The sequence below is a fragment of the Acanthaster planci genome, linkage group LG02, assembly GCF_054643075.1.
Source record: "Acanthaster planci isolate LZ-2023a linkage group LG02, COTS_SCS, whole genome shotgun sequence".
NCBI lineage: Eukaryota > Metazoa > Echinodermata > Asteroidea > Valvatida > Acanthasteridae > Acanthaster > Acanthaster planci.
Window position 1 is genome coordinate 17,282,715 of NC_141778.1, and position 27,873 is coordinate 17,310,587.

Genomic DNA, 27,873 nt, shown 5'->3' on the forward strand with positions numbered 1-27,873 from the left:
TCCGGTCGTGGAATCTACCGCGCGTGGGCGGCTGGTTGTTTCAGATCCTCATCTGTATCTGCACTATCATAATAGAGAGATCAGTCGTTTTATTTTATTCATTTATTTGTTTTTTTATCCTGTTAACACAGCACAAGTCTATTTTTCCTCTCCATATTCCTTTTGTAAGCCTACAGACCCTTCAACTTGGTCATCTTCTTCGCATTCACTTTTGGGTCTTTTTTGTTGAGCGTGACGTCGAGGCGACGATTATGAAGAGTACAGAGGGCGCCATCAGTCATCCAGCAGGTATCTTCCATGTCAGTGTCCCGTTATCTTGGCTGCGGCTCGAAATAGCACGTGCTGTTTAGGAAGCAGCAAGCTTGAGGCTCCTAGCTTTTTGTGTAAATATATGTGTTACATCTAGCCACAGCCAGATAATTCGGACAGGCCAAAATTTACATGTACTTCCATTTCGCTTGCAGTTTGCAGTGCAGCAGAGTTGTAGACCATACCCGCGTGGCAAGTATTGCACCTGTTTCCGCCACGCCGATGAACCCTGTCAACACCAGGGGGCGTGTATTGTCATGTGAATGTAGCGCGGTGCGCGCTGATCAGAGCACTTCCGCAGTTGTGACTAGGTACTTCGGCACGTAGTGGCTGGTCATTTTACAAGTTTTTGGAGTACACCAAGGACCATCATCAGTGAAAGGTAAAAACACTGATATTTTTTAGCACCAGAACTGAATGCAGTTTCCAGCTGTCGCTCTGGGCCAGGAAATAAACTTGTTAACGAGGAGAAATACTTTCACCAGTGTAGGCCTACGTATACGCAGCATCTGCAGGGATTGACATGATTGATTTGGGTGTACAACAAATGCACGACGCATTTGAATATTCTGTCCGATTATTTTCAAGTTCACGACTTTTCAACTTCAGCCTCCAAACTTGTCCTAATATTGTTTTCTGGTTCACATTTTGCTTTCTTTTTATATTTTGGTAAATGACAGAACAGGTTTTGAGGTAGGCCTATGAGTATGACATGGTTTATGTCTGTTGGGTGCAAGCAGTCAGTGGACCGTTTTGTACAATTTGATGATATTTTTCTGTTATCAGCTGGTGATATTCTTTCTGTCATAGTTGTGCAAGATTGTTTAATGAGGTGAACAATCAACTGCACCACAATCAACCAGTCTTGCAGATCTACTAACTATGTCTGATAAAGTTAATTCAGTCTTGTTTATCATGTTATGTCATGATTAAATATGTTTGCCTCTAGAGTCAAGACTGGCACTAGTGGTAGAATGAGTCGTTTCCAAACATCTAAATTCAAGAATGCCTCAGCAAACGTCGCCAAGAAAGAGGTATGTGGAGGGAATACCTTTGGGGCATCTCTTTGTAAAATCACTATATTCACTAATGAGTGAAACTAATTTATGGCATGTTAAATTTGAAGCAGAAGACTATGTGCTTGAGTGTGATTTCACTATAGCAATGGATCTATTCAGATTGGGTTGTGAACCAGAGACTCAGTACCAGCTGTTTCTTTTAACAGACTTCCATGTTTAGGCTGTTTCATGTATTCGTCCACAGTACAGATCTACGACTTTCACAATTGTGATCAGTTGCCCAAACCAACATCAACTACCTTCACCCAACTCGATGAATAAAGCTTCACTTTGATTTATGTCCTGTGTTCTTGTAGCATTGGTTCAGCGATCTGCGTATAGGGTCGCCATCATCATGCGGCAACCACATCAAGGCCAGCTGCACTCTCATGGCCTTCAACACCAGCAACACGGGTCAGTGTGTTTGTTCCTGGATCAACCCATTGGCTGAATGCACTCAGGAGCCCTCTTGTGGCAGACTCACCAGACTAGAGTTAAAGAGCGGACAGCCGGTGCCATGTGCCTCGTGCTGCACCCTCACAAAATTTTCTTACCTCAAGGAAATCGAACAGAAAGCTCAGTGTACTACAGTTGATGCATATGAGTAGCTTGCTGTGTACACTTTACTCTGCACATGCAAGTAATATGCCTCATGCTTCAAATGATGCACAATTGCTTTCATGAAGTCCTGGTTTGAAAGCAGTCAGTTAATTTAAAAGCAGCCTCAACAGTTGTTGCAATTTTGATTGTGCATTTGATAAAGGTGTCTCTGGTTTTCAGAATTGAAGCTTTACTGTAAGGCTGCATCCGAATCTCTTGTCTAGAGCTAGGTCTAGGTCTTCGCTCCATTGGAATTGACAGTAGACCTAGTCGTAGCTCTGGAAGCCCGTTTCGGACACAGCCTAAGTGTCTTTAGCCAGCCTATTTACCAGCTCTGGGCTCAATTTCATGGCTTTGCCTGCCACATAATATATACTGAGCTGACGATCGCCATTGTGTCCTTGCAGTGCTAACATAGAAATTGGATGCCAGGCAAGTAAGCAAAGAATCCTATGTAAGCAAAATTTCTTAGCTGACGTGTAAAATATGCTAACCCTTAGAGAAGAATTTTCTGCTGTGATTAGCCAAACCTTTTGTTCACGGTAAGCAGTGCCATAAAATTGGGCCCAGGTACTGGATATTGACATCAGTTTGGAATGACTTTGTCTTTAATGTACATTTATAAAAATCATTGTACACATGTATGTACTGAAAAAAAATTGCTTACCATTGTTTACTTCAATAGGTGGAGGCACTTTGGGCATAATACCACTAGATAAATGTGGACGGGGTTTGTCATCACTACCCATGTTGCATGCCCATGGATCTCTAGTGACAGATATGGATTTCTCACCCTTCGATGACTACATGCTTGCCACGTGTTCAAATGATAACACGGTATATAATTAAACACCAATTACTAACCTGGACCCCCCAAAATGCTGTTACTTATCAGTGAAAAGTTTTGATCCTTGCCACGTGGCAGTTATTCTCTTTTCTGCATTGATTAGTGAAAACTGGGCCTTTATGAAAGATAGAGATGTCCAGCTCAAAGTGTTGACCCAAACAATGAAACATCACTGATTGCTGCCTGTGGCCGAAAATCTATCTGCAAGCAGCCTCACTTTGGAAACATTGCTTGCAAATTTTAATTTCTCCGCAGTGTATATGTCATGACTTAGTAGAAGGAGCCATGCTAATTTCTTTTGATCTTGTGTGCGCAGAACGAAAGCGATTTTTCAGCTCTTTATTTTGTACATTATATTAAAGCCTGTTTAGACCAGAAGGTGATATAGCTCTTGAGGATTTCTGAAAAAAAAAGTTAGTAAAACTCAGGGAATCTGAGAGAAACTGACCATTAGCTACCCCTGTACTTTTCAGTGGTCCACACTGGGGTTTTTTTGGCTGCTGTGCTGTGGATGATTACGAACTTGTTAGTAAAAAGGGTCATGCAACTTTGTGAAATATTGTTTCTGTTGCATGAAAAACAGTGGTAGTCACTTTTACGAACTTAGCATGTGATGGTTATGGACCACCAGTAAATTCCTGTCTTTCAGACATGATATAATAGTATTTGTGGATTTGTATGGGCTTTCCTGACAATTGTATTTTTCTCTCTGTCTCTCTGCAGATCAAGCTGTGGGACATACCAGAGGGTGGTCTGATGGAGAGCCTATCCACACCTGTTGTTACCATCCCCAAGCTAGCTAAGGTGGTCCAGAATGTTTTGTTCCATCCGACCGCAGAGGGTCTTTTAGCCTCCTCTTGTGACAAGACTGTTCAGATATGGGACATTGGCAAGGCACAGGAATGCGTAGGTGGGTTGGAATGCTGACTTTATCGGCCTGCTGAAGTCTTTTGTTGATAAAACAAGAATGCCTCATCTTAATCTAAAAATGGGATCTTGTCTTGTTAGTCCCGTGGTCAGGCAATGAAATTGCCAACTGTACAGAGAATTCCCGTTTCTTAAAGAGTAGAGCAAAACGTATGAGATAAAATTAAGCCAACTTTACTAACCTTTGAAATTCTTTAAAATGTCCATGTGGCAACAACAAGGCCCTTTTAAGTTCACAAGCCAACTTTCAGGTTTATGTTGCGACTTTACGGCCTGCTGAGTTTGCAAGTTTTCTTTCCAATTCCCCAAATCCTTCCACTTCTCAAGAATGCACAGTGTGCTGAAATCAACTTTTGCACAAAATGTATCTGTGAAAAAATGTTCATTTCTGTAGCCATGGAGGTGCATCAGGAACAGATCCAGGGTATCAGCTGGAAGCAGGATGGTGTTGTCATGGCGACCACAGCCAAAGACAAGAAACTGAGAATCCTTGACCCCAGACAGAACACTGTTTGCTCAGTAAGTCAAACTAGAGTGATTGCTTCAGTGTGTGTGCTAATTTGAACCTCTGAACAAAAGAAGTCTGCATACTGGCAGTGGTAAGAAGATATTTTTTGTATTTTTCAAATGGGACTTTTCGATGTCACCAGAACATCAGTACCAGCACCACTAGGGCCAAAACTGTTTACCTGGAAGGGGGCGAGAAGGGACAAGTGTTCCATATGACGGAAACAAACCGTGACAGGGATCAGTGTTGTCCTACCTGCAGGTGGTCCTTGTTGCAGTCCTTTTGGTTTGGACAAGTGTAATGTCCAGTAATAGTTGGATGGCTGGTGTGTTGGTCAGTAAGCATTTGGCAACAGTGCACAAAGTTTGACCTCAAGTGTCATTGAAAACTGAGGCAGCTAAGTGATTAAATCTTTTGGTATGTTCTGTTGGACTTTGTTTTTTGAAATGTAGGTGCTAGTATATCTTTCTAGCCTGACGGGTTGTTTTGTTTTCACAATGTTTGCAGGAAACAGATGGTCATTCTAACAACAAGGATTCACGAGTTTGCTGGTTGGGGAGTACAGATCTCATTCTCTCCACTGGATTTGACAGGGTGATGAAACTTAGTTGGTGACCCAGTCCCCTATTGTCATTCTCATATCACTGTGACTGTCTTTTTCAATTAAGGCCCTTCAAAAGGAATTCCTGTCAAAATTCGTAGGAATCGCCAATGCTTAAAAGAATCTCATATTTGTCGAGATTGGCTGTAAGAAACACAAAATCAGAAACTGACGGTGCTTTTTTGCTTTTTTCTGATGCCTTGAAAGAAATTGACAAATTAAACCGTGTATCGTTAATACTCACTTTTTTGTTCAATTGCAATATGAACCCATTGCTAATTACTTTGAATCATTGATTCATCCCCATAGTAAATCCAAATGTGATATCCATCTCGGTGGTTTACCACTGTTGGTTTTTGAAATAAAATCTTCATTCTGATTTAGTGGATGTCTTTATATTTTGTAGAAACATAATGGTTTCCCTTAATTAAAGATTTTTCACCAAATTTTGGGTTTTCTCTGCGATAGGGAAGATACCGTGAGATGTGTGTATGGGACCAGCGTCAGTTTACTAGTTCTGTTTGCAGTCACTCCGTTGATCAATCTACTGGGTAAATGTACTGTACTCTAAGTGTTGCTGTGTAATTCTGTGCTCAGATTTTTTGACTTTTTCTTTTGCTGCTGTAGTCTATTATCACTTGGAAATTTTGGCAATATCAAAGTATTTCTGTCTTTCTGAAACTTGTGGTGTTTCTGCCCTTGTTTTGCAGTACTTAGGAAACTGCCTCTACCTGTAATATCAATAAACTGAATAACTAAATATTGTACAATGTAATCTTGTCTGAAGTATTCGTTAACGTACAATGAATTTCCAAAGTGGTTCCCAGTATTGTTTGCTATGAGACATGTCTTCCACTGGCTGTACTGTTTGGTCTGCAAAACAGGCTTTACAATCTTGTCCTGCAGTTCCTAAATACTGTGTATGTTTATTTATCAAGCCATTGATTTAGTGTACTCTTTATTTTCTTGTAGGACCCTAATGCCTTTGTACGACCCTGATACAAACATGTTGTTTGCCGTGGGCTCTGGAGATACGACTCTCAGATACTACGAGGTCACATTGTCATCGCCGTACATCACTGACAGTAAGAAACTCTCAACCATCGTCTCTGTTGCCATGGCTACCTCTAGTATTTCAGTTCTTTGTTGTAGTTACTGCTTACATTGTTTGAAAAAGTTACATGGATTCCAATAAAAATTTGAGAAGTGTGAGATTTAAAAACTATAATACTGTACATATTTTTTAATAGATAAAAAATGTTTGGTCTTCATGCGGACTGTTGTGCGCAGTGACGTGCTGTGGTAACAGATCATTTTTCAACATTGTGTTTCCCTCTGTAGGGAGCACGCAGTCACTTCCCGAGCAGACAAAAGGCATTGCCATGGTTCCCAAGCGAGCCTTAGATGTCATGTCATGCGAGGTTGCCAGGTTACTGCTGCTAACGGCGACTGCTGTGGTCCCAATTCCATATGTGGTCCCTCGAAAGGTATGTCTGTCTCTTAGAAAGCACCCAAGATTCTAGATTGAAACCAACTTGCGTGCCTTGAACCTCAACCCACCTGATTCCAGTAGCATTCAAGTCTGAGGATTTCGATATACTGCAGTAACCAAGAGCTCAATCAAAAGATTTCTTGTTCTTTGCCAAAATCAATAAGATCCTCTGGGTGAAGTGCTTTTCTTGTAAGTCTTGTAATTGGACAAGTTCTTAACTCAACAGCCATTAATCTATGTGGGACCAGATGTTCACACTTTTGTTGAAGAATGAACTGCCGTGTGCTGTGTAATGTTGGTTTTTTCACCAGATTGAAGGGAATTCAAAGCAGGAACTCAATTTTGGGGGTTAGGTTTAGACGTGGTACAAGAACCTTTGACTTTCATTTGCCTCAGTTTTTCTTAATGTGACTCAATCTTTCCTTCAGTCACACCGTGATTTTTATGGTGAGCTGTTCCCGGACACCAATGGAGACGAGGCTGCTTTGTCGGCAGCTGATTGGCTTGCAGGATCTGATAAGCAGGTGAATTCAGTGTGGTCATTGTGGGCTTTTGCTGACTAGCTTGCAGATTTTTCTTATGATCTTAGATAATTGTAAATAGTGCTGTATAAAGGTAGGACACATTGCTGATGTACACCAAGGCCAGTTTCATGGAGTATTTTAAGCACAGAAATTTGCTAAGTGCAGAAAATACATGCTTAGCAAGGACAGGATTCCAGCCCAAACACTCCTGCCCAAACACTTCTTACTGGAGAAAAATTCTCTGCTCATTTCTTTGTAGGTCAGAAATCTGCCGAGCAGTGATTAGTTTCCTGAAAGTGGAGCCAGGGGAATGGATTGGAGTACACATGAATATTTTTAAACTGAATATGCACAAAGACTGTATTTTTCAAGAAAAACATAATGAGTGTTTGCACTCAACAGAAATAGCTATGGCGTTCCTTTTAGCTAGAGTAAATAATGCCAATTTTATCATCGTGGCTATGGTAATGTATAGCGTCCATATTTGTGTTTGATTGACTTTCCCTTTACTTGATTCCCAAATTCAATTTCCAGGTTGTTAAGGTTTCCTTGGATCCTGCCAAATGCAAGCCAATCAAAAAGAAGGATAAGGAAGGGTTGCCATCGGCTACCGCTTCAAAACCAAAGCTGGAACCCAAGCCAGCCGTTAACAATCCACCATCTGCAGAAACGACACAGCAGCCGAAACAGCCAAGCACAAAGGTACACATTCCTGTCCTGATTGGGGAGCAATTCAAAATTGGGAATGTTGGCTTGTAATCTCGTCAATTCATCGAATGCAATCAGTGGCAGGCCAAGTTAGAAGTCAGTTCAAAAGTAGTGAGGGACATGTTCATGACAACAGAACAATGCAATGCCTCTGTTACATTTCAACTGAACAGCGTGTTACTTGATGCAAGAGTGAATGACTTGTGATTGACCCCTGGTTGACTTGAGATGTCATGTGATGACTTCAGGTGACTGCTGAGGACGTGAAAAGATTTGTGAGGATGTGAAATAACTTGTGAGGAGTTGAATGCAATCTGTCAGAAGGCTCCTGTTCTTTTGAGAATGTACTGTTTGGTTCACAGCCTGCACAGGTAGATCTTCCCATTGGAGAACTCTTCACATGTGGAAGCTATGCGTTAATCTGAAAAGAAATTATATTCTCATTTGAAACTTGACAGGTAGTCTGAGATTTGAGACTTCTCTTCAGCCTTGTTCTTGCTGAAGTAGCCATCCGGGTTAATTTCTTTGCAAGCATTGACTTGGGCCAAACTGTGATGTTAAATTCTAAGCTGAACTTTTTGGAATGATCCCAATACTAAATATAAAAAAAATAGCTCCATTCTCGGAAAAAATGGCAGGAGTTAGAGTCGATCAAAGTAATGTGATAACAATGATGAGTCATGTGGTTTTAATCCTCAGCCTTCCCCAGCGCCCTCTCAGGGAGCTAGTGAGGTCACAGGCAAGCTGGCAGCATCGTCCTTGCAGACCCAGAGGCCGTCACAACCACAGGCCAGCACTCGGGGAGAAGGAGATAATACTGCCAATGTAAGTGCTGGCTACTGTGACTGTTGATTCTTATCCAACCTTACACAAATTCCCTCCATCATACAAGAAGAAATATATCACGTGCTATGGGACAAGCTCTAACAACTAAGATTACACTCTGGTAATATTTTAATGTGAGAATGGCAAGAAAAGATGAGAGATCACCTCATTTCTGGCTTATAGTTTGCCCCGAATTGTGGTCCGTTGTAATAATGGTCTTTTCTAGAGTTCCTTGTCTTCTGGATAAAAGTCAATTTTGACTAGTCTCACAAGCAGCCATCCAGAAATAATAGGAGGAATCACTGCTGTTTAGTTTTAAGCTCTCTGTCTTGATGTGTCATGTTGGTATGCTGATGAAATCGGACATTATGTGAGGGAAAAATTGTGAGGGTTCATTTTTATTTAGATCAGGATTCTTTTGAAAGCCTTTTAACTTGAAAGTGTTATAGTTTAAGATATAGTGGTGATATAGTTTATTTTCATGTCTTTCTGAAGATTCATGTGATATTCACATATGAATGTAAATCAAAATAACAGAAATGATATGAGTTTTTAAGGTAAAAAAAGCAAATACTTGCACAAGCTATCTGGGACCTGATACTTACAAATTAAATAAATGTGTTCACAGGTGAATGTTACAGTTAAATTGTATCATTCATTGAGGTAGATAAGCTATTTCAACTGAAAAGAAAATCCGGAACAAAATGCAATATTCATATTCATGTAAATATGCATATTTTGTATTAAACATTACAAGGAAGGAAATAGCCAATCAAATAAAGCAACAGGAAGAAACAAATAAGAACAAAAAGAAGTGGCCAGAGAGTTATTAATGAGGACACATTTCCAGCTGTCTGTGCGATGACAAAAAAATAGAGATTCAGATATTTAATTATCAGATTAATATGACCGGAGCAATGTTTTGAGGTACTTCTTGAAATGTTTCATTGATCTAAAGGTTGACTTTGGCAAAAGTAGTTCTTGGCAACGTGTGACTCATTTTTAAAGGTTGTCTCACATATTAATCAGCTCTTAAATTGTTTAATGGATTGAACTCACAAAAAAAAGGACCCTATGTCGTTTCATGCACTCATTTTTCAGGACGTCCTTCAAGCAGCCAAGCCCAAGTTCACTGCGCCTACCGTCTCCAAGTTCCGTCACATGAACTCTGCCCTCATGCCCAGGAGCACACACATGTTCAACCTTCACAACCTGAGCAATAGCGTCTGTGGGGAGTGTGACGTCTTCCACGTCAATCTCAAGTGGGGGGCGGTGCCTCTCGGTGGGCCAGGCGGTTTAATAGGATTTGTGGATGTAAGTGTCTCATTACCTTCCCCCAAATTAATTCTTCACTATGAGTTTTGAATTCAAGTCTTACCAATTTTTCTCTGATAATGTAACAGTAGGTTTCTGGAAGGAGATGAATAGTGTTCACAGAGGCACAGAATAGCAGGCAATAGATGCTATTGTAACAAAATCAATGTGCCTTGACAGGCTAATCCCGCATATCGAGTTGTTGCTGCTGTACCATGCTCGCACACAAGTAGTACGCAAATTTCTCAGGCTTCTTCAACTAGTAGGGTGTTGTGACTTACCAAAAAGAACACAACTGGCCTTATTCACAAGTCGGCCATATTGAATGGAAAGCAAGGTAAAACTCTTTTTTTTGGCACCTGAGAGTAAAATTGAGAACACTGAATGTCAATTAGGCTGATAAAGAATATGAAATTTGTATTTAATTATATTTAAATCCCTTAAGCCACAATTAAAAGAAAAGAAAGTGAAACATGGAACCCAAAAGAGTCTGGCACCATCCCATTTGAAAGAGTACACTGAGAGAGATGTATTCCTAGAACACAGTCAAAATGGCTTCCCTGTGGATAAGGTCTACTGCAGTAGTGTCATCTCCTTGGATTACATACATCTGCATACTCCTGCCTCTACTTTTGTCAAGAAGCTGCCATTAACATTGATGTTTATCGTGCAAGTTGACATTTTGCATTACCCTTGGCCTCTTTATTCATTCTGTTAGCTGAATAAACCTGGCAAACTTGACAGGGACTTACCGTCCGTTCAGAACGGCAACAACGTCATGGACTTTGCTTGGGACCCATTTGACGACAGCCGCCTTGTGGTCGGCTGTGAAAATGCCAAGATCTTGGTGTGGGACATACCTAGCGAGGGTTGGACCGAGACGCTAACCGAACCCTCTCTCATACTCAGAGGTATCCTGTAATTCCTTGGGAAGATTTTGGGATTATTCCAGCTTTTAAAATTTTAACTGTACACTAAGCTTTGTAGAATAAGCAAAAGTTTAGACTAGAACCTAAATTTAGTGTGTTTTAATCTCAACACATAATGAAATCCTTCAAAAATTACGAGGGGGTTTGGAGAATTGAAAAAGGTTCATGACAATTAAGCCCAGATTCTAGTCTTACTTCTTGCAAGAAGTAAGACATTTTTACATTTCATTGAACTCTTCAGTAATCCAGTACAAAGTGGAATAATATGAAATACAATGTGGTGATATATGAGTAAAAAAATAAGATAGAAGATAGGTAGCAAAATGAAGATAGGTACCATCAGTAATTAAGGTCAGTAGACTGGGAAATAAAAAACGAACAAGGGATCACAAGGCTGTTGGCATAAACCAAGGCTTGTAGGTGGAATAGCGTGGACGAACTATGCAACGTAATCATACACATGCAAAGCAATATAACAAACATAACAAAACAAATATTAAAAAACAGTCATAATCAGACAAAAAGAAGACAAAATGAAATCAACTTAGCATAATCATATAATAAACCTAGATGATGCAAGAGAAGAAATACAACAGCAATGACAATGGACAGAGATAACAATGACACTAAAATCTGCATTATGTATAGACCAGTGTGGTATTCAAGTCTATCACAAGTCCTTTTGCAAGTCCCTTCACAAGTCCAGTCACAAGTCCCTTCGCAAAGCCAGTCATAAGTAACGAGGTGAACAATGACAAAAGAATACTTGTGTCACGGCACATTTGAAGGGCTTGTGAATTGGCTTAAGACTGAATGACTTGTGATGGATTTGCAGGGACTTGGGATGGACTCGAATACACCACTGGTATAGACTAATTTGACAACCAGGAAACCACCACGGTCGTGGTACCAGGTTCACGTGTAAATGGAACGCGTGCTGTAAAGGCATATGTGACCACTAGAATGTTGTGATTTGCCTAATGTACGTGTGTATATGGATTTGCCTCAACTTTAAAACCTGTGCATGATGTGATGCCATTGCAAGTGGTAGATTTGTAGGGTTTTAGAAGGTTCCTACCAGAATGAATGAGCCCAGTTAATGGTTTTTAAGGCCTTTTTCTAGTTTTAAAAGCTTATCATTAAAATGCATACTTTCACATAAATTCATTGTTGCCATCTTCTTTTCTCAGACACAAGAATGTTGCTAGAGTGAGTACCACAATATCAAATGTGCAGCTTGGTATTCAAACTGTCAAACCAAAATATTATGACAAGTAAAGATGGCCACTCTATCAAACAGTGCTGTCCCTTGTTCACAAAAAGTTGGTGAAGCTTGAAAAGAAACTCGAATTAAATGTAGTTCCCTCTAAAATACATTCTCATTTCGTTCATTCAGTCTTTTTTAATTTCACTACATCTCTTGACAGTATCCACAGAATATTATATGTGTGTTGATACATACAGTCTTACTATGTATGGTTTAAATACATATACATTTTTATAATCATGTTCCATTTAGGAGTCACATCCACATCAGGATGTGGACGGAGATCCCCCATACCGAAGCTTGTCGATTAGGGATTCCCTTTAATGTAAAGTACATGTAACACATAAATTGAGAAGACATAAGAAACAAAATCATGCGTATGAAACACTTAAACACACATGATGCAAAAGTAGAATAAGTCAGGTAGGATAAATCAAAGGAATGAGAAAATACAAATTATGTACAAGACATAGAAACCCATTCAGAAGTTAATATAAGCTCAGATAATTAGATAAGAGAAGTTTTAATAAGTGAGTTATGTAAGGAATTACAAAACTGTACGGCCTTCATGACAAATTGGCATGTTCTTGGTGCTGAATGTTCTCCATCATAAATCCTAATATTTCTTTCCCCCAGGTCACTGTGAGAAGATCTACTTTATAAAGTTTCACCCACAAGCGAAAGACCTCCTGATGTCTGCTAGCTACGATATGACGGTCAAAATCTGGGACTTGAGTTCCGGGGAGGAGAAGATAAGCTTAACAGGGCACACTGATCAGGTAGTACCTGATCTCAGTACCTGATCTCGGAACAGTCTTGGCCTTTATATGAGGAGATGCTAAACATGGAGAATACTTGATTAGCAGAAGTTGGTTACCAACCAAAATGCCATTATACATGTATTACCTGTGACCGGTTCCCAGGTAATTTACTAAGCAGTAATAAGCTGAGTTTGGAGTTAAACAACTGTGTAGAGTTTTAGCGTTCTGAATTGGTTCTGTTTGTCTTTGGCACCAGATTTTCAGCGGCGCTTGGAGTTCCGATGGTAGCAAGATTGCAACAGTCTGCAAGGATGGAAAGATCCGGATTTACAACCCTAGAAAATCCAATGAACCCATCAATGTATGTCCACAAAGCCATCAAAATTCTTGCCACACACGGCATTACAGAAATGCCTCTAGTGCTTTTATTACGTATAGCAAGGCTTTTCATTCCATTCAGAAAGGAACTTTTGATTTTGTATCCTTATGTTGTTGGCTAAGTCAAAAGATGAAACAGAAGTGATTGACAGTTACATACAGGGATGGAACTTGAATTGTTATAGGGGTTAAATAAAAAACAAAATTGTAACCTTCGTCCTTTAAAACCCGGGACTGGAGATCTATTCAGCCCTCTGTTGGTGAGCTCCCAGTTTTTTTTTTTTGGTCTTTCTCAAGTTGCTCGACAGACGCCCGTAAAAGTAACAGATGCAGTGTAACCATGGATCATGCCCAAAACTTTAAAGCCAGCATCAACAGCAATGCCGCCAACTGGGTAACAACAGTGCTGGGCTTGAAGACCTTGGGAAGGTGGAACTACAAACAATGTGCTGTGGGTTGATTGCACGGTAGAGGATTTTGGAGGTTTACAGAAAGTTGCCGGCAAATTAGCTGAGCTTGGATGGGGGGGTAGGGTTGATACCGAGGGTTGTTTGCTATTAGGTGAGGATTCTTGGGTTTGATTTTCAGGAGGGGAATGGACCACCAGGCAGTCGAGGAGCCCGCATTCTCTGGGTCTGTAGGGACGATTTCCTTCTTGTCTCTGGATTTGAGAGGTAATGAGATTAGAGTTCAGGTGGGTGATTAAGTCAAGGAACGGACATAGCCAAATATAAAAGACTTTTCTGTGTAATTTGTTTGTTCTCGTATATAAAGCTGCTACATAGCATTTTGCACTGAAAAGATTGGCCAAACTTATCGTCTCCCAAATCTTTTCTGGAACTTCCAGATATTGCCCCAAGTGCCAAGAACATCACTCCTACGGAAGAAGTATCCCTATTTATATCAAGCAACATTTATAATGTAGCAGTGCACTGTTCATATCCGAACCATTCTTCACAATTGTGTTACATAATACAGTTACCATATGAAGAGCCATGTTTTTAAAGTTACGTGACTTCAGAGTCACCTGCAGTGTGTCATGCCATAGATTCTGTGTCTTAGGAACTAATACTTAGCTAGTATGTAAACTCTTTTGGTTTGATTTAACATTGAGATGAAAAATGCTGGCTGATTCGTTAGTATGTAGGGGAGATGTTGTAAGAATGACACTGTACCAGTCATAAAATTCATCTGTCTGAATTGTATCACTTTTGTATTTTCTAATCATTTGCAATTCCGATTCATACCGATATTTCAGGAAAGGTGAGCGCACAATTTATCTCTACTCAGTAAGTGACTTAAGTGAAGCTCTGGAGACAATTTCTTTGAATGTCGCGCCAGCTACATTGGTTCCCTACTATGATGAGGACACTAATGTAGTCATCCTTACTGGAAAGGTAAAGGAAGACACGATATTGGAAGTTCATACCCTAACTGTCACTCTACAAACAAAGCTGACTCAAATCGCTTGACTTAAATGCATTTCTGAATGGATTTTCATGTCAGCGTTTTGAATTTAGTTTCGCCCTTAATCTGAGGCAAAAATCATAAAATTATGAAGTTGGTACAAGTCCAGCTGTGGAACAGAAATTCCAAGCTGGTTCTGATGTAAGCCCTGACTCTATCCAGATTGGACCCGAGACCTTGGCACATTTGTGTATTAAAGGTATTAATATGTGGGATTTTGGACTGATAAAGTCCATGCTCGTTTTAAAAATCTCGGCTGTGTCTCTGGCTTTGAATGTGCCACAGTCTTCAGAGTTACTGTACAGCATTCATAGTTGTATCACATCAGACAGTTCAGTAATTTGTGTAGCGTACAACAGAGCTGAGGTTTTGAGAATGCCCCCGCAAAGGTCAAAGAACATCACAATATTAATCATAGCTCCAACACAGACTACTCAGGTTGCATTGTAATCACCATTGATGCGTTGCCATGGTTACAGGGAGACATATCTGCTCTAGCATATGAGATTCTCACAGAGCCACCTTACTTCTATGACGTAGCACCTTTCCAACAGCTGGTGCCTCATCAGGTTAGTAGCAGGAATGTGGTCTTGCTTTCAGGTTACATGGACTCGAATCACTCAGTCTGAGTAGACCAAGTGATGAGTGACTGACAAATTATTGAATGCATTGCCATGCAGGATACTGGAGCTCGGCACATTGTGATGACAACTCAGGTGTTATGATTGCCGTTCTACTCCATGTGATGAAAATTAAAAGCAAAACAGCAAATTCATGATCATTTGTGACAATCTGTTAACTGCTACATGTATTACAATATGGTATTAGAAATAGCTCAAAAACAGGATTGTTTTGATAACAGCTGAATTGCCTTTTAAGGACATCATCAGCCTGTGGTATGGATTGCAGGTCTATAGGAGTGGGAGTTGATCTTTACTTCAAAAAGTAATTTTTCCGATTAAAAAAGTGTGGTCTTTAAACACAGTAGGCAGAATGTATACATTTTTCACTGTCATAATGCATTGTAAGTAATTTCAGTCTGGTTTTGTGTTCTTGCAGGGCCTGTCGTTCTTTCCTAAGAAGGTGTGTAATGTCAGGGATGTGGAGTTTGCCAAAGCCATGAGGTTGACCCAGACGACCATTGAACCAGTGACCTTCATGGTGCCGAGGGTCAAGGTCAGTGTGCAGATGAGTTCAATGATTTTATCGCAGCTTGAATTGACCTATGCCTCAGAAGTACAAGCGTGCTAGAAGTGATGTATGTGGAAAGGTGTTTATTTCTAATTGCAAAACTGACTTTATGTGCTTTTTGTGCTAGTTACTTGACTCTGGTCTTATTTTCATAAAAATAACCATTTTTGCAGAATACGAGAAAGCCTGGTGGATTTTGTGCGGTTAACTACCTTCACAGAAGCACACAGTTAGATTTAGTTTAGAAACATATCTGCATGATAACCTTTCTTTTTTCTTTTAGAAAGAGTACTTTCAGGACGACATCTTTCCCGATACAAGAGTGACGTGGGAGTCAGTCTTGACAAGTCAAGAGTGGCTGGATGGAAAGAACGGTGTTCAATGCAGGATTAGCCTCTGTCCACCAGACATGAAATTGTGTGAGTTCTAGCAAGGTGCTTGAGTTTCAAAACTCACTCTGAACCCAGATCCCCCCAGATCAGTGCCTTGTACTCTAGATCTCACCTGTCTCTCGTCTAAATTTAGACTCTCACCAAGATAGTTTGGATTGACTTTGAGAAGTTCATGCAGGAGGATATGTAATGCGATCAGTTAGTGTATATCCACAGGAGTGGGTGATGGGAAAGTTGTCAAGCTTGGATGTGTGCTATTTTCATCCACAGCTAGAACCCATTGGTTCTGTACACAGACATCTAAATGCATAGACCACCAGCCGTACACCAATAACCATGATTTTAAAAAGTGTGGGCAAGCAGTTATGGGTGAAACGATGCATAGCAGCGTGTTCAGTGCGAATTGCATGTGACACACTTTGATTGTAGGTATTTGTTTACATGTGCTATAAAAATATGTTCCTTTTTTGCTCTTTGGTACTGCTATCTCTTCTTTTCAAATGTTGCTACCACATTGTTTTAATCCGTATGGGCCAGATTAAGTAAATAGAGGGGGTTTTTTACAATCGAAAAATGGCTTCATAGAATTTTATAGCTGGAATTCTTCAACTGCGCCTAACTTCCGTACACCGAGGGGTGAATTTGCCCACACTTTTGGAGTTAGTCGGATGCTGTCTCGGCTACGGTTCTGCACCGTTGTTTTGAATAGGAGCTGCCCGTCTATGGGTTTATATGTCTGTGGTTCTGTACACACACGTTGTCTGGTAATTCGGACAGTATGTTAATACTTAATCTTGGGCGGCTGCACGGGTCCTGCCAATGTAGCAAGTACGGCCTGGGATGGTCCTGGACACTGCCAAAAAAGTCAAGTTGCGGTTGAAAATTCTGCAGAAATATCATACAAATGTCTCTCAGTCTTTTTGTATTTTTTGACTTAATTTTAAAATTTAGCCAATCTATTTTGCCTTTTTGCAAAATATCGTATTATGCTGTCAGAAATAAGTTCAGCATGATGTAGTTAAAGTTTTAATAAGCCCAAAACGTTTTAGCACCTTCAACTCAAGATGGGACTGCAATTTAACTTTTTTTTTTCCTTTTTGCCAGTGAGCTCCATACCCAAAGTGGCCCCAGCGCCTAAAAAGTATGTGGCAGAAGTTGAGCTCTCCTACAAGACGGATGAGCAGAAAAAAGAAGAGGTACAAATCTCAACTTCTTTAACAATAATATTGTTAACCATTTCGGCCAATGAAAGCAAGGATTCCCAAGACGTGCCTCTGGCACTGTTGCTCACAAGCTCAAAGAAGCCTGTAGAGAGGAGACAGTAAGAACCAGTTACAGTTTGAGGGGTGGGAAGAAAACCCCAGAATAAAGTTCTGGATAAAACTTATACAGTAAGGTAGGGACTGAACACCCACTTTCCACTTGTTGGCCTGGGTAGGATTTTGCCGGAGGGCAAGGAAAGAACCACTATGTACACCCGACCCCTCATTTTATAGTGAGCAGAAATTTTCATCTCAGCGAATCATGCAACGGCTAGTATGAGCAGTTGTAAATTGTATTTTCTTTGGACATGTGATTGAAACTCACATTTAAAAACTCCAACCATAATGCAAGATGTGTTGAAGGAAGGATGATACTGTAGACTATAGGTTATTTTTTTGGAAGGGCTAAATTGTGGTTTACTATAAGTGGTGTGCAATCCAAGGCCAGAAGAAATGTTTTGTTTCCTTCTGTCTTCAGCTACTGAGTGCCATGACCAATAAGCTGCAGGCCAAGGATGAACCTCTTCCCCAAGACTTGTGTGAAGGAGTTGACGAGGATGAATGGGTGAGTGCGGTTTGTTCATTATAGGCTTTCTTCCGCTTGCCTCCTGTTTGACGCCACGTGAAAAACCACAGTTTCTGAATTATTGCGCGGCTGTCGTGGGCAAATGCAGACTACAACCACCCACCAAGGTTTTACCTGGCTTCTCAAATGCGAGGTAGTCCACCTCACAAATTTAACTGACCGCCTCAGAATATTTGGCCCGTATTTCCACCTCTCACTTCAAAAGAAGAAATGAAAGCACAGGGAGTAATAAGTACACCTATAGGAGATTGGCCCTATCAGAGCAGCCATACGTCACCCTCAGGCATCGAACATGTTCAGTCTGGGTTGATGCCAACGTTTTTTTCCCAAATGACCATGTCGTTGAAATATCTGTATCTTTTAGTGTCAAAGGTCGTAACAAATGCATCAATGTGAGCTGAAGGCATTGTCATGTTGTGTCTGTTATATGGAAGCATTTTTTGCTTTGTTTGCAGTCTGACTGATGCGAGAGCCGTGTCCACAGCTACAGGTGCCGATGGTTCCCTCCCTCCCATTTGGGAAGGCTCCACCCCCGCCAGCACCCAGGGTCAAAGTTTGCCAGGTTTGAATCAACAATGCCTAATGCACAGAGAAACCATAAAGTTCAAATGCCAACTTTTTAAATGCGAACACTGTTCAGTTCTTGAGAAAAAGAAAACTGGAGAGGGAGTTGAACCTGTTACCTCCAGAAAAAAATTATCAGAGCTTATCCGAGTTTATCACTTCTGGCAGTTTTTACATGTATATTCTTCCTGTCTCGTAATTTCTTTCCTAGAATATAATTTTGCATTAAGATTACCATTCCAGAAATGTACATGCCAGTCTTTGTGCTTGTATTTTCCAATTTTAAATTCTCAATATTTTTCTTTCAAGAATAACAGATACACAATGCGATGCCTTCAAATCTGTGATGGTGTCTTTGTTGCTACACATCAAATGATTTGATAGATATTGGATTTTCCTTCTCCATTAGTGTCCAATGTCCTGAGGTCGAACTACTAAATTCAATAACTAAGGAAACGTCTTTCAGTATGTTGCAACAGTTTTCCAACATTCCTTGTGACATTGAATTTTTAAAGTCTTGCAGCTGCACAAAAAAAGGTGACACAAATCAGTTTATTTTATGCGCATTTACGAAACATGTACGCATTGTCAGTATTAGTTAAAGTATCTGATAGTATCTGTTAGAATCTAGTATTTTTTTTCTGCTCAGATATTCCGATTAGGCGTGCAACTTCTTTCATTTGTTAATACGAGTTGAAAAAACGGTTGGGTTAGGTGCTCTCTGAGTTCACTAAAGTTACGTTGGGGGAGAGAGGAAGTAGGTTGAGAGGATAAACAACTTGATGCGACTTGGCCTCAACAAAATGTCTTGTCCATTGTAGTTTGGTCATTATTTTTATTTACTTTGAAAGTGTTGAGTGGATTTTCAAATTATCGTAGTGTTCTACTAGCCATTTCTTACACTGACTTTTTGAGCTAAAAGTTTAAACATACATGTATGTTTTTCGAGTAATATATTTAGGGAAATCATATGAAGGAAACATGAAGGATTTATTTTTAATACTACTTGTACATGTACTCAGTAGTAAAGAAATGAGGTAATTTTGAATAAGCAAAACTCGTCACATTTTTAATAGTGGTTTTTGAACCATTTTGACATTGCAAAACGTCAAAAGAAACTTTTGGGGTCTTTACGTTGTTTGGGGTTTTTATACGTTATTTGCCAGGGAAGCACAGACCCAAATAAACAAGGGCGAAAACAAACCACCAAGCTCTCTAGCTATTTGCCCTGAGCAGAGGCACCCTCTCATCAGTTGAAAAGAGCAATATTGGTCAAGCTTGTTCATTTTGTTGGCATTGATGGTATTGTTGGTACCAAAGGGGCCTCTGTTGCTAGGAAAATTGCACCCTCGCTTGGTCCAGCTTGAGGCACATACACGTAGACGAATCCAATGAGATTTCACTTTGATATGCCAGGCAGCCCCCTTGTAATGGCAGAAAGCACTGTGATGGGTTTTGTACAGAGCAGTGGCACCATGCAATAGTTATTACATTACGACCATGCAATAGTTAACATATTACATGGTCACCAGATTCATTTGTAAGCTTGGTGTCATCAACGTTAAGGCTGGATTGAAATCTGGACTGAAATAAACATATGAAGTACTTCCCTCGAAACATGAATTCTGTTTTCAGACAAAGAAACTTTGAATTTATTTCACTGACATTGAAAAAGCGCACCTCCAGCTACCAAATTTTGTTGGGATTAAATGTGTAAGGATATGCCTTCCCAACACAAGTGGGTGGTTCATTTTAGAGAAATTGTACCATCCCAGCTTTACACATTAAATCATATTAATTTCTCAGAAATACATAATTTTTCCACGATCAAATGTATGCCCACTTTGCCAAGTTTTCTTTTTAAAAGCTGTCACAAAGGGCTACTGTTCGAATTGTATTTCTTTTATCACAAATTGTAAAGACGCATGCAATGTACATGTATGTACAAAGGGCTAAGGTTACAAGGACGGGCTTTGATGGACCAGTGACAAGTGATTAAGATTGTTAGCCAAACATGGGTTGTTACAATGCACAGCTCTTTTGACAAAGGTGATGTCAAATTTTTACTAACAACAGGAGTTGATATGACAATAAAAATCATCTGGTATTAAAATAAACATTCAAATAATATAGCCTCGTTTTTGTCTTTCATTCTGTCCAAAACACTTTCATCAAATATACCCAACAGATGAAGCAATAAAGTGATCCAATTTGTGATGGAGTACTTTTAAAATCAAGTGATAAATTTAACTTGATATTTTGGGGAGCCAAAATGAAAGAAATGACCGGCAACTGTAAATGTCACTTCACAGCCGTGTTTGTCAGGGTGGCTTCAATATTACCCTTTCTTCAAATGACAACAATGTCTGATTACTTGAAGGTCGTGATCCATGTAGAGATAGGAAGAATCATTCCGTAATATATCAATAAAATAAATACATGTAGGAAATAACTGGAAAAGCCATGATGATACTTGCACCAGCCTGAACATGCACTCTGAGGCAGAGTTATTAAAAATGTACATGTAATATTTTTCTCAAATCAAGCAACTTATTCAGTAAATTCTACACGGAGAATAAAGACAACGATGAAACGTGTTTCTCTTTCATTCTGTTTCCTTACAATATTAGAAGAAATACTGCTGCAAGATTGGAGCTAACCTTTCACAGCAGTACGGCCCATATTACTTTTTTTGGCTCAAGGCCTCTGTGCACAACGGGTTTCATTTAAAAGAAAATAAAATAGCCATATTTCTATTAAAGACACTATGCCTTTTGTATGTGTCTTAATTCAGTTGGAAATATTGTGACTATGAGCCCTCCACAACTGGTGGAGCAGGGTTTTCCCTTGATGACCAAAACCATGTGCTGTCCATTTGGCTCTTATAAGCAGGCTCTGTAGCGCCCTCTACAGCTCTGTACGGAGCCAGTAAGCTTTCAGTGTGCCTGCCTGACGCCAAGTGTCACAAATGTTCATTTCTTATCCCACACATTTTGATCAATATGACAGCTTCAGTAAGGATTGTCCCTATGTCCAAATACTTGTTTAAGAAGACCTTTGAAACAATTGTATACATCTTAAGTTTGCTGCGGGTGTCCCACCCTGTCCCTTGGTATTAACCGGAGTTCCGAGCCGTGTTTTAGGAAAACGTTGCCCGCACTTTGTGCAGGGTTGATGCCAATACCATCTATGAAAATAACGGGGAGAAAACATGACAGGAGGATATATGTTATTTCATCTGGTAAACCACTTTACCATTGAAATGATACTGTTGATCTCTGTTTGCCTATACTTTCTTGGCCATTCTCAACCCTGTCCATGTTCAATACTGCAAACCATTGCTGCAATCTTTGCGCATACATTTCACTCTTTCCTTGCTGTATGATTTCACAAAGGGGCTCATTTGTTGTGACTGGGAAATGAAGTCCTTAATGCACTTAAAGCCTTCAATATCAGGCGATGGATTGGAGTGGCCTCATGGTACCGGTATATGCTGTGCTTGGGGATAAAGAGAACTATCAGTGAATAATTTAAGGGAAAAAACAAGGAAAAAGAAACTACAGGTGTTAACTTACCATTAGTAATAATTGCACTGGTAGCTGGTGGTACCCGAAACTGCAGATATACACATACACCAAAAAAAGACATGATCTACATGACAACAAATGATGCAATGTGTGACAAGGCCCAATGGAATCAGTCCTCAGGGGCAATTGTTTTCTGATGCATTGGAAAGATTTGTTTCGATACAAGATTCAATAAAATTAAATGTAGTTGTTATTATAGTACACTGAACTTTAGTGTAAATCGACAAGCAAAATTAGAAGCCATTTAATAGTGCAGTGGCACAATAAGCCATTTGCGAGTTAAATTTGAATGAAATCTGGTGCACTGAGTTATCTGACTGCACATAAACATAACGGTTTGAATTCCCCAGACTAAAGACACTGTTGCTACACCTTGTAATTCGGGGCAAGCTTTCCCATAGCGACCACCATCTCTGGAATGGACTGGTTCCTTTGTGCCCTCCTTATCCATTGAGAACAGTGTATTGTTGCAAGGAGTCTCTTATGTCACTAAGCAAAAGCTTGCCCCAAATCACGAGGTACATGTATAGCAACAGTGGTTTTAGTAAGGAGAATTCAAGTTGTTATGTTCACATGAATTTAAAGAACTCAGTGTACCAGATTTAGGTCAAAGTTAACTCGCAAAAGGCTTCTTGCTCATGGACAGGTGGAAAACACATGTTACATGCCTCTTTGACCTACAGGGTGTTGTGATCTGCCAAATACACTTGAGTGCAGTGCCACCTCATAATGATGTCACATAGTCTACGGCACAGCGCCGATCATAGACATGAATTTAGTTCCAATTTAGTATTTTATTTAAGTCTTTTTAATGAGGGTAAGCTCCATCAGTGCACAGCAATGCTTTCCACAGAGGCCCTCAATTAAAATACAATCAGTAAAATTAAAAATTATAAAAACCATTATACTTAAAACACAGCAAAAAACGTTTTACTTATAGTACAGCTACATAGAACATTAATAGGGAAAAGAGTAAAACTTGTAAATAAATCAAACTAAAAATGCAAAAGTATAAACAAGTATACATATAAAATGAGCTTATTTGGGGGACCTTTAAAACACATGGTGTTGGGATTTCACACTAATATTATGAATAAGATGACATGATATGATTAATTGGATTGACAACATATCATGTTGGACTTATCAGGGTTAACTTACCTCTTCGGCTGTGAATTTCAGAACAGCTGTGAATGGTGTGGATTCAGGAACACTCAGCCTATAAAACAACACCAGCAAATTCTTGAACTGTAACAAAGTTTACAATACTTCGCCCTCTACCCCATACTCTGCCCCTGTGCAAGATATGTACATGTATGTGCTTACAGCCTTCAAGAATCAGTGAAAAATGTACACCTTTGGGATCGAAATTCCTTCACATTGATACTCACACTTTAAATGGTAACTTTGGATCAGATGTGAGGGTTATCTTAAACGTCACTTTAGAGTTCGACCTGCCAAAAAGAGAAACAATGCAATTTTCAGTCAACACCATTTACACCCCTAGAGAGGATCCCCACAGTCCTACGGGTATGGAGTGTGTGTCCATTGAGTCCTGTGAGTATAAAGGTTGCATGTGGTGGTATTATATGAAGAAATCCAAGCAGGGATGGACTTCATCAATTATGGGCTATCGTCACTTGGGCCCATCTTGAGGAGAATGAGAAGCTGCCGGGAAAAACCTCTGATTTGGTAAAAAAGAAAAAAAAAAGGTGTGGGCCACATGGTCTTAAAGCCCCAGGTCAAAAGTCTTAGAGAGATATAGGTCAGTTGGGATGGAATTTGTTAGTACGATCTGATTGAAAGAGTGGAATTTTTTGAGTGAGGAAAATTAGTAAATGCACCCTGATCAGTAATGGATCTACCTGGGCTACATTCATACACGACTGCATGTATTTAAAAAAAAAAGGGGAGATTTTTTACTCACCAACCTTTCGTTTCCACCTGACAATGATTGCACCATTCATGCTGTCTGTGTTTATCACACTACGCATGTGTCAGGCCAGCCAATGACCAAGCTTAATCTGCATGTTGGTTCGGTGGGGGGGGCAGTATCTTTAATTGTTTTCATTATGCGACCGTCCTTGCATGCTGTGACCTGTAAGCATAGAGTTGCCTGTAAGCCGCCACCGAAAATGGTCTAACCAAGATGCGAAGCAAGCTTGGCCATTGGCTGGCCCAAATGTTACATAATTCTTAAGTGCTATAGGTACATGTATCTCCATTTCACTCTCACAGGAAAATTTCAATTTGTTTGAAAAAGTGGAGATCAAGCTGCCACATAATTCACCTCAAATATTTGAATTAAAAAACCCATAGTGTTATGACCCCACGTAAACTAAATTGGCTCAAAGTTACATAAAGTAGTGACTTTGAATTCTTGAAGTAATGCCCCACTGTTCTTCAGTTCAGGGAGAAGGCAATGACAGGCCCGTCCTTTCATGAAAACAATGTGCAAGTATTGAAAAGGATGAGATTTGAAGCTTTTCAGTGTGGAGATAGAAAGTAAACCAGATAGGTTCGCGGTAGCACCAGGGTTTTGGGGTTTTTTTTAGCATGTGGGGTTGTGAAAAGAACTAATGGTACTCAACGTTTCGGACAGTATGCTCTGTCCATCGTCAGGAGACTGCTGCATGGGGGAGGAGTCCATATACAGACACCCTTTTTTTCCTGTAGTGATCCATAAGCCATCTTAGAGCAATAATATATCCTAATAAGTCTCATTTAGTCATGAAAATATTGACAGCCCCCCCCTTCACTTACACACTGAGCATGCTGACAAAACATTTCCAATATTTCAGACCAGTACTCACTGGGTTTGGGCAAGGGGCATCAAGAGGCATCCGTTTATTGAATTCTTCCGGAAGTATTAAATCCACCAGATAACTCTGGCATGTCCATGCCAAGATAGGTTCATCCAGCACTGCTGGTGTACCATTTAGTTATTGTACGGGGTGGCGCATGACGGGCAAACTGCGTTCTGGTAGCATGTCCTACAACTAAGGCTTCAAATTGTATCAATCGGTGAAGGGCTGTAGCCAATGTTCGATACTAGTGGATGCTGTAGTCTCACGTGGAGATGCCGCACAGCTTGCTACCAACATACATGACATAACATTCATAGCATGCATCACACAAAGTTAACAGTATTTCTTATTGGCATTTTTCTGGAGATATGCCCCACAGATATATTTGTAAAGGTCACTAATGACATACTTAACCCTCCTATGTTGAAGTCACTCTGTGGGTCACTTGATAAACACCTCAAAGAAGCACAGCTGTGTCATGTTGTGCACTGCACCAACATGCAAGAGAGTGACCTTGGGCACTTGTGCATATTTGTGCTGTAAAACCAAAGGAGGGTTAAGCTGAAAGTGCTACATTTTTTAAAAGGGATATTAAGTCATTTTATGCAACATCGTCATTTAATGTCCTCAGAAGTGAGTACCGATCCTTAATACATATATATCATGAACCAATTTTTATAGACATCATTTAACCTTACTGAATTCTACACTCTCCGAATATCCATTGGACTTTCGGTTAGGTAGTGACTTGATGCTTGCCGTGACAGACTAAGAATCACAGCGTGACTCAAATTTAAGTTCTTGAATCTGGCTTTTAAAAAATTCAGCAAGCTACTGAGCATCAGGACGGTCATTAGTCATGTTAGTTCAGCGGCGGCTTCACATTTATTATGGGCTTCATATTCTTGGAAAAACCCCAGGTGCAAGAATGTCATGATTGCTTAAGGGCCTACACTTACATGACTTACTTAGGCCGTAGGCCTAACTTTATGGGAACAGACAGACAGAGGAAATTAATGAATTTTAACGCTTGGAAAAAGCTACTGCTGCATTAGATGACCGAATAACAAAAGGATTATGTCAGATATCTTGATCCGGAAAAAATGCTGCATCCTGACTCCACTTTTCTCATCATCTAAATAAAAGTAAGTCATTACAGAAATGTTGGAAAGACACGAATTCTAGACTGATAAACATTTACCGATGTTGTTGGGAAATACTTAGACAATTCTCTTCACTCCCCATGAACTTTGTACATAACTGCTGAAGTGCAGTCAAGATGCAACATTTTTCCCCTCGATCCTACCACAAAAGCTATGCTCGCGTTCAGTGTTCGGCCCTGAGGGATCAACGTTGGCCTGTTACACCCCAACTACAGCATCAGTCCCAACTATAGTTGGGCTTGTCCCAACTATAGTTGGGCCCGTCCCAACTAGAGTGCTACAGTTGGGCCGGCCCAACTACAGCAGAGAGGTCCTGTGTGCACGATGTGCCAAGCATATGCCAAAGTCATTTTGTTTACAAATGTCATGTCATTGGTCACAGGGCTAGATGAACAGATGAACTTGAAGTGCCACATAATCACATTTTATATGAATTGTGTCAAGTGTGAGACACATTGACTTGGATAATGTTGAGACATTTTCCACAGACAATGGTCAACAATAGTTGGGCCAGCCCAACTGCAGCACTACAGTTGGGACTGTCCCAACTATAGTTTGGGCTTACGCTACAGTTGGGGCGTAACAGGCCTGCGCCTACGTGAAGATTGCCATATGGCACTGTTCAACTTCATCATTTCATAGTCAGAGGTAGGGAATTCAAACTTCATCATACCGTCACAAGACAACAGCTGAACAACTAACTTTCACACTTATCAAACAGCAACGACAGCATGAACATACTACGGGAAGACATCAAATGATTTTCTGATCTCAGATCAATCAAAATATGACAAATAACACTGCTTACATATTGGTTGCGGAACGTGAACGGGCAAATCATCAGTCTGACCATAATCTGGTCGCCTGTGGAACAATGTAACAATTTGATATTAATATGAGGTCGGGCACCAGATCCAGCGCATTTTGCAAAACTCAGTTTACTGGACACGTGGGGGAGCTGTTTACACTATACAAGGTGCAGGCCAGGTATGCCAACAGTGATAAATACCTGTATTTCCAAAAAATCAGGAAAAATACGAGTTTCTCAGGCGTTCCAGACGCACATCAATTTTTTTTAGTTTATTTCAAATTTCCATTCATTCATAAACCGATGACTTTTAAAGATGTTTTCCCACAGAGAGTTAAAAGCAGTTGTGGAGCACTTCTCGAAGAACAGACCGTTTTCAGGCACAAATTTATTCCAAATCTAACACAGACACAAGCTTGCATTCGTTTTGGTTGCCTTAACCTATTTTTCTACAAATATTCAAGTTCATGGGCTACAAAATGCTCTATTTCGTGGAGCATTTTAGTGAATACAAATTGGGATTTGGCCGGCGCGAGCACTGAGTTTCGGCTTAGGCCTGCCCTACAGGCCGATTGGCAACCACACCAAAGATCGTAGCGGCGACGGATCCAAACGGCGGATTTGTTAATTTCCGCAGCGTTTGGAACTGACAATTACGAATTGAATCGAAATTAGGTGAACTAATGGGACTCCTTGAGACCCCCCCCCCCCATTTTATGCCAATCGGTCAATTAGATTTTGAGCAGTATTTTTGACTCAAATTTTTGCTGGATTGCCACTACTAGTGCAGTAACGCACCTATAAACTCTAGACCTGTATCCTTTTAAAGCTGTTGCGATGGCCTTCATTCATAAAATAAAATCAAAATTATATCTGATATATCACTGACCATAAAAAAACTATATATGATCTTGACATTTGTTTGCAAAAATTGCGTATTTTTCGAAATGCGAAAAGTCGGTTAAATGGAGGTTTGACCTCCATTTGGCGAGCTCAGA

The 27,873-nt window shown here is 40.1% G+C and overlaps 2 protein-coding genes across 4 annotated transcripts; one reads left to right on the top strand and one right to left on the bottom strand.

Annotated features, from left to right (window-relative positions):
* Positions 1–326: 326 nt before the first annotated feature.
* On the top strand, positions 327–20,640 carry coro7 (coronin 7). The gene is made up of 25 exons (XM_022244609.2): positions 327–691; positions 1,259–1,343; positions 1,685–1,781; positions 2,653–2,804; positions 3,538–3,724; positions 4,136–4,260; positions 4,757–4,843; positions 5,319–5,401; positions 5,823–5,935; positions 6,192–6,337; positions 6,771–6,866; positions 7,401–7,568; positions 8,274–8,399; positions 9,501–9,713; positions 10,432–10,624; positions 12,546–12,688; positions 12,927–13,031; positions 13,637–13,722; positions 14,307–14,445; positions 14,995–15,084; positions 15,575–15,691; positions 15,990–16,125; positions 17,203–17,294; positions 17,839–17,925; positions 18,402–20,640. Exons 2-25 carry the CDS (start codon positions 1,284–1,286, stop codon positions 18,408–18,410), a joined length of 2,850 nt encoding a protein of 949 aa, XP_022100301.2. The 5' UTR covers positions 327–691; positions 1,259–1,283; the 3' UTR covers positions 18,411–20,640.
* Positions 20,134–26,975, bottom strand: ufm1 (ubiquitin fold modifier 1). 3 transcript variants are annotated; one of them, XM_022244610.2, is made up of 6 exons: positions 26,876–26,975; positions 24,029–24,195; positions 23,489–23,551; positions 23,259–23,316; positions 22,086–22,125; positions 20,134–21,697 (listed from the first exon to the last, which is right to left on the bottom strand). In XM_022244610.2, the coding sequence occupies exons 2-6, from the start codon at positions 24,058–24,060 to the stop codon at positions 21,588–21,590; spliced, it is 303 nt and encodes a 100-aa protein (XP_022100302.1). In that variant the 5' UTR covers positions 24,061–24,195; positions 26,876–26,975; the 3' UTR covers positions 20,134–21,587. The 3 variants fall into 3 exon arrangements, with proteins under 3 accessions (XP_022100302.1, XP_022100303.1, XP_086989329.1); XM_022244611.2 differs by lacking the exon at positions 24,029–24,195 and having other exon boundaries at positions 26,876–26,954; XM_087133203.1 differs by lacking the exons at positions 24,029–24,195; positions 26,876–26,975 and adding an exon at positions 24,911–25,191.
* Between the last annotated feature and the right edge of the window lie 898 nt (positions 26,976–27,873).

Bases quoted from the DNA above. Each gene is read 5' to 3' on its own strand.
- ufm1 (XM_022244610.2), bottom strand. From the start codon at position 24,060: ATGGTGCAATCATTGTCAGGTGGAAACGAAAG. The intron at 23,552-24,028 runs GTTGGTGAGTAA...TCTTTTTGGCAG, and splicing joins TTGTCAGGTGGAAACGAAAG to GTCGAACTCTAAAGTGACGT. The intron at 21,698-22,085 runs GTAAGTTAACAC...TTATTTTCATAG, and splicing joins CAGTGCAATTATTACTAATG to ATGGTATTGGCATCAACCCT.
- coro7 (XM_022244609.2), top strand. From the start codon at position 1,284: ATGAGTCGTTTCCAAACATCTAAATTCAAGAATGCCTCAGCAAACGTC. The intron at 3,725-4,135 runs GTGGGTTGGAAT...TCATTTCTGTAG, and splicing joins CAAGGCACAGGAATGCGTAG to CCATGGAGGTGCATCAGGAA. The intron at 17,295-17,838 runs GTACAAATCTCA...TTCTGTCTTCAG, and splicing joins ATGAGCAGAAAAAAGAAGAG to CTACTGAGTGCCATGACCAA.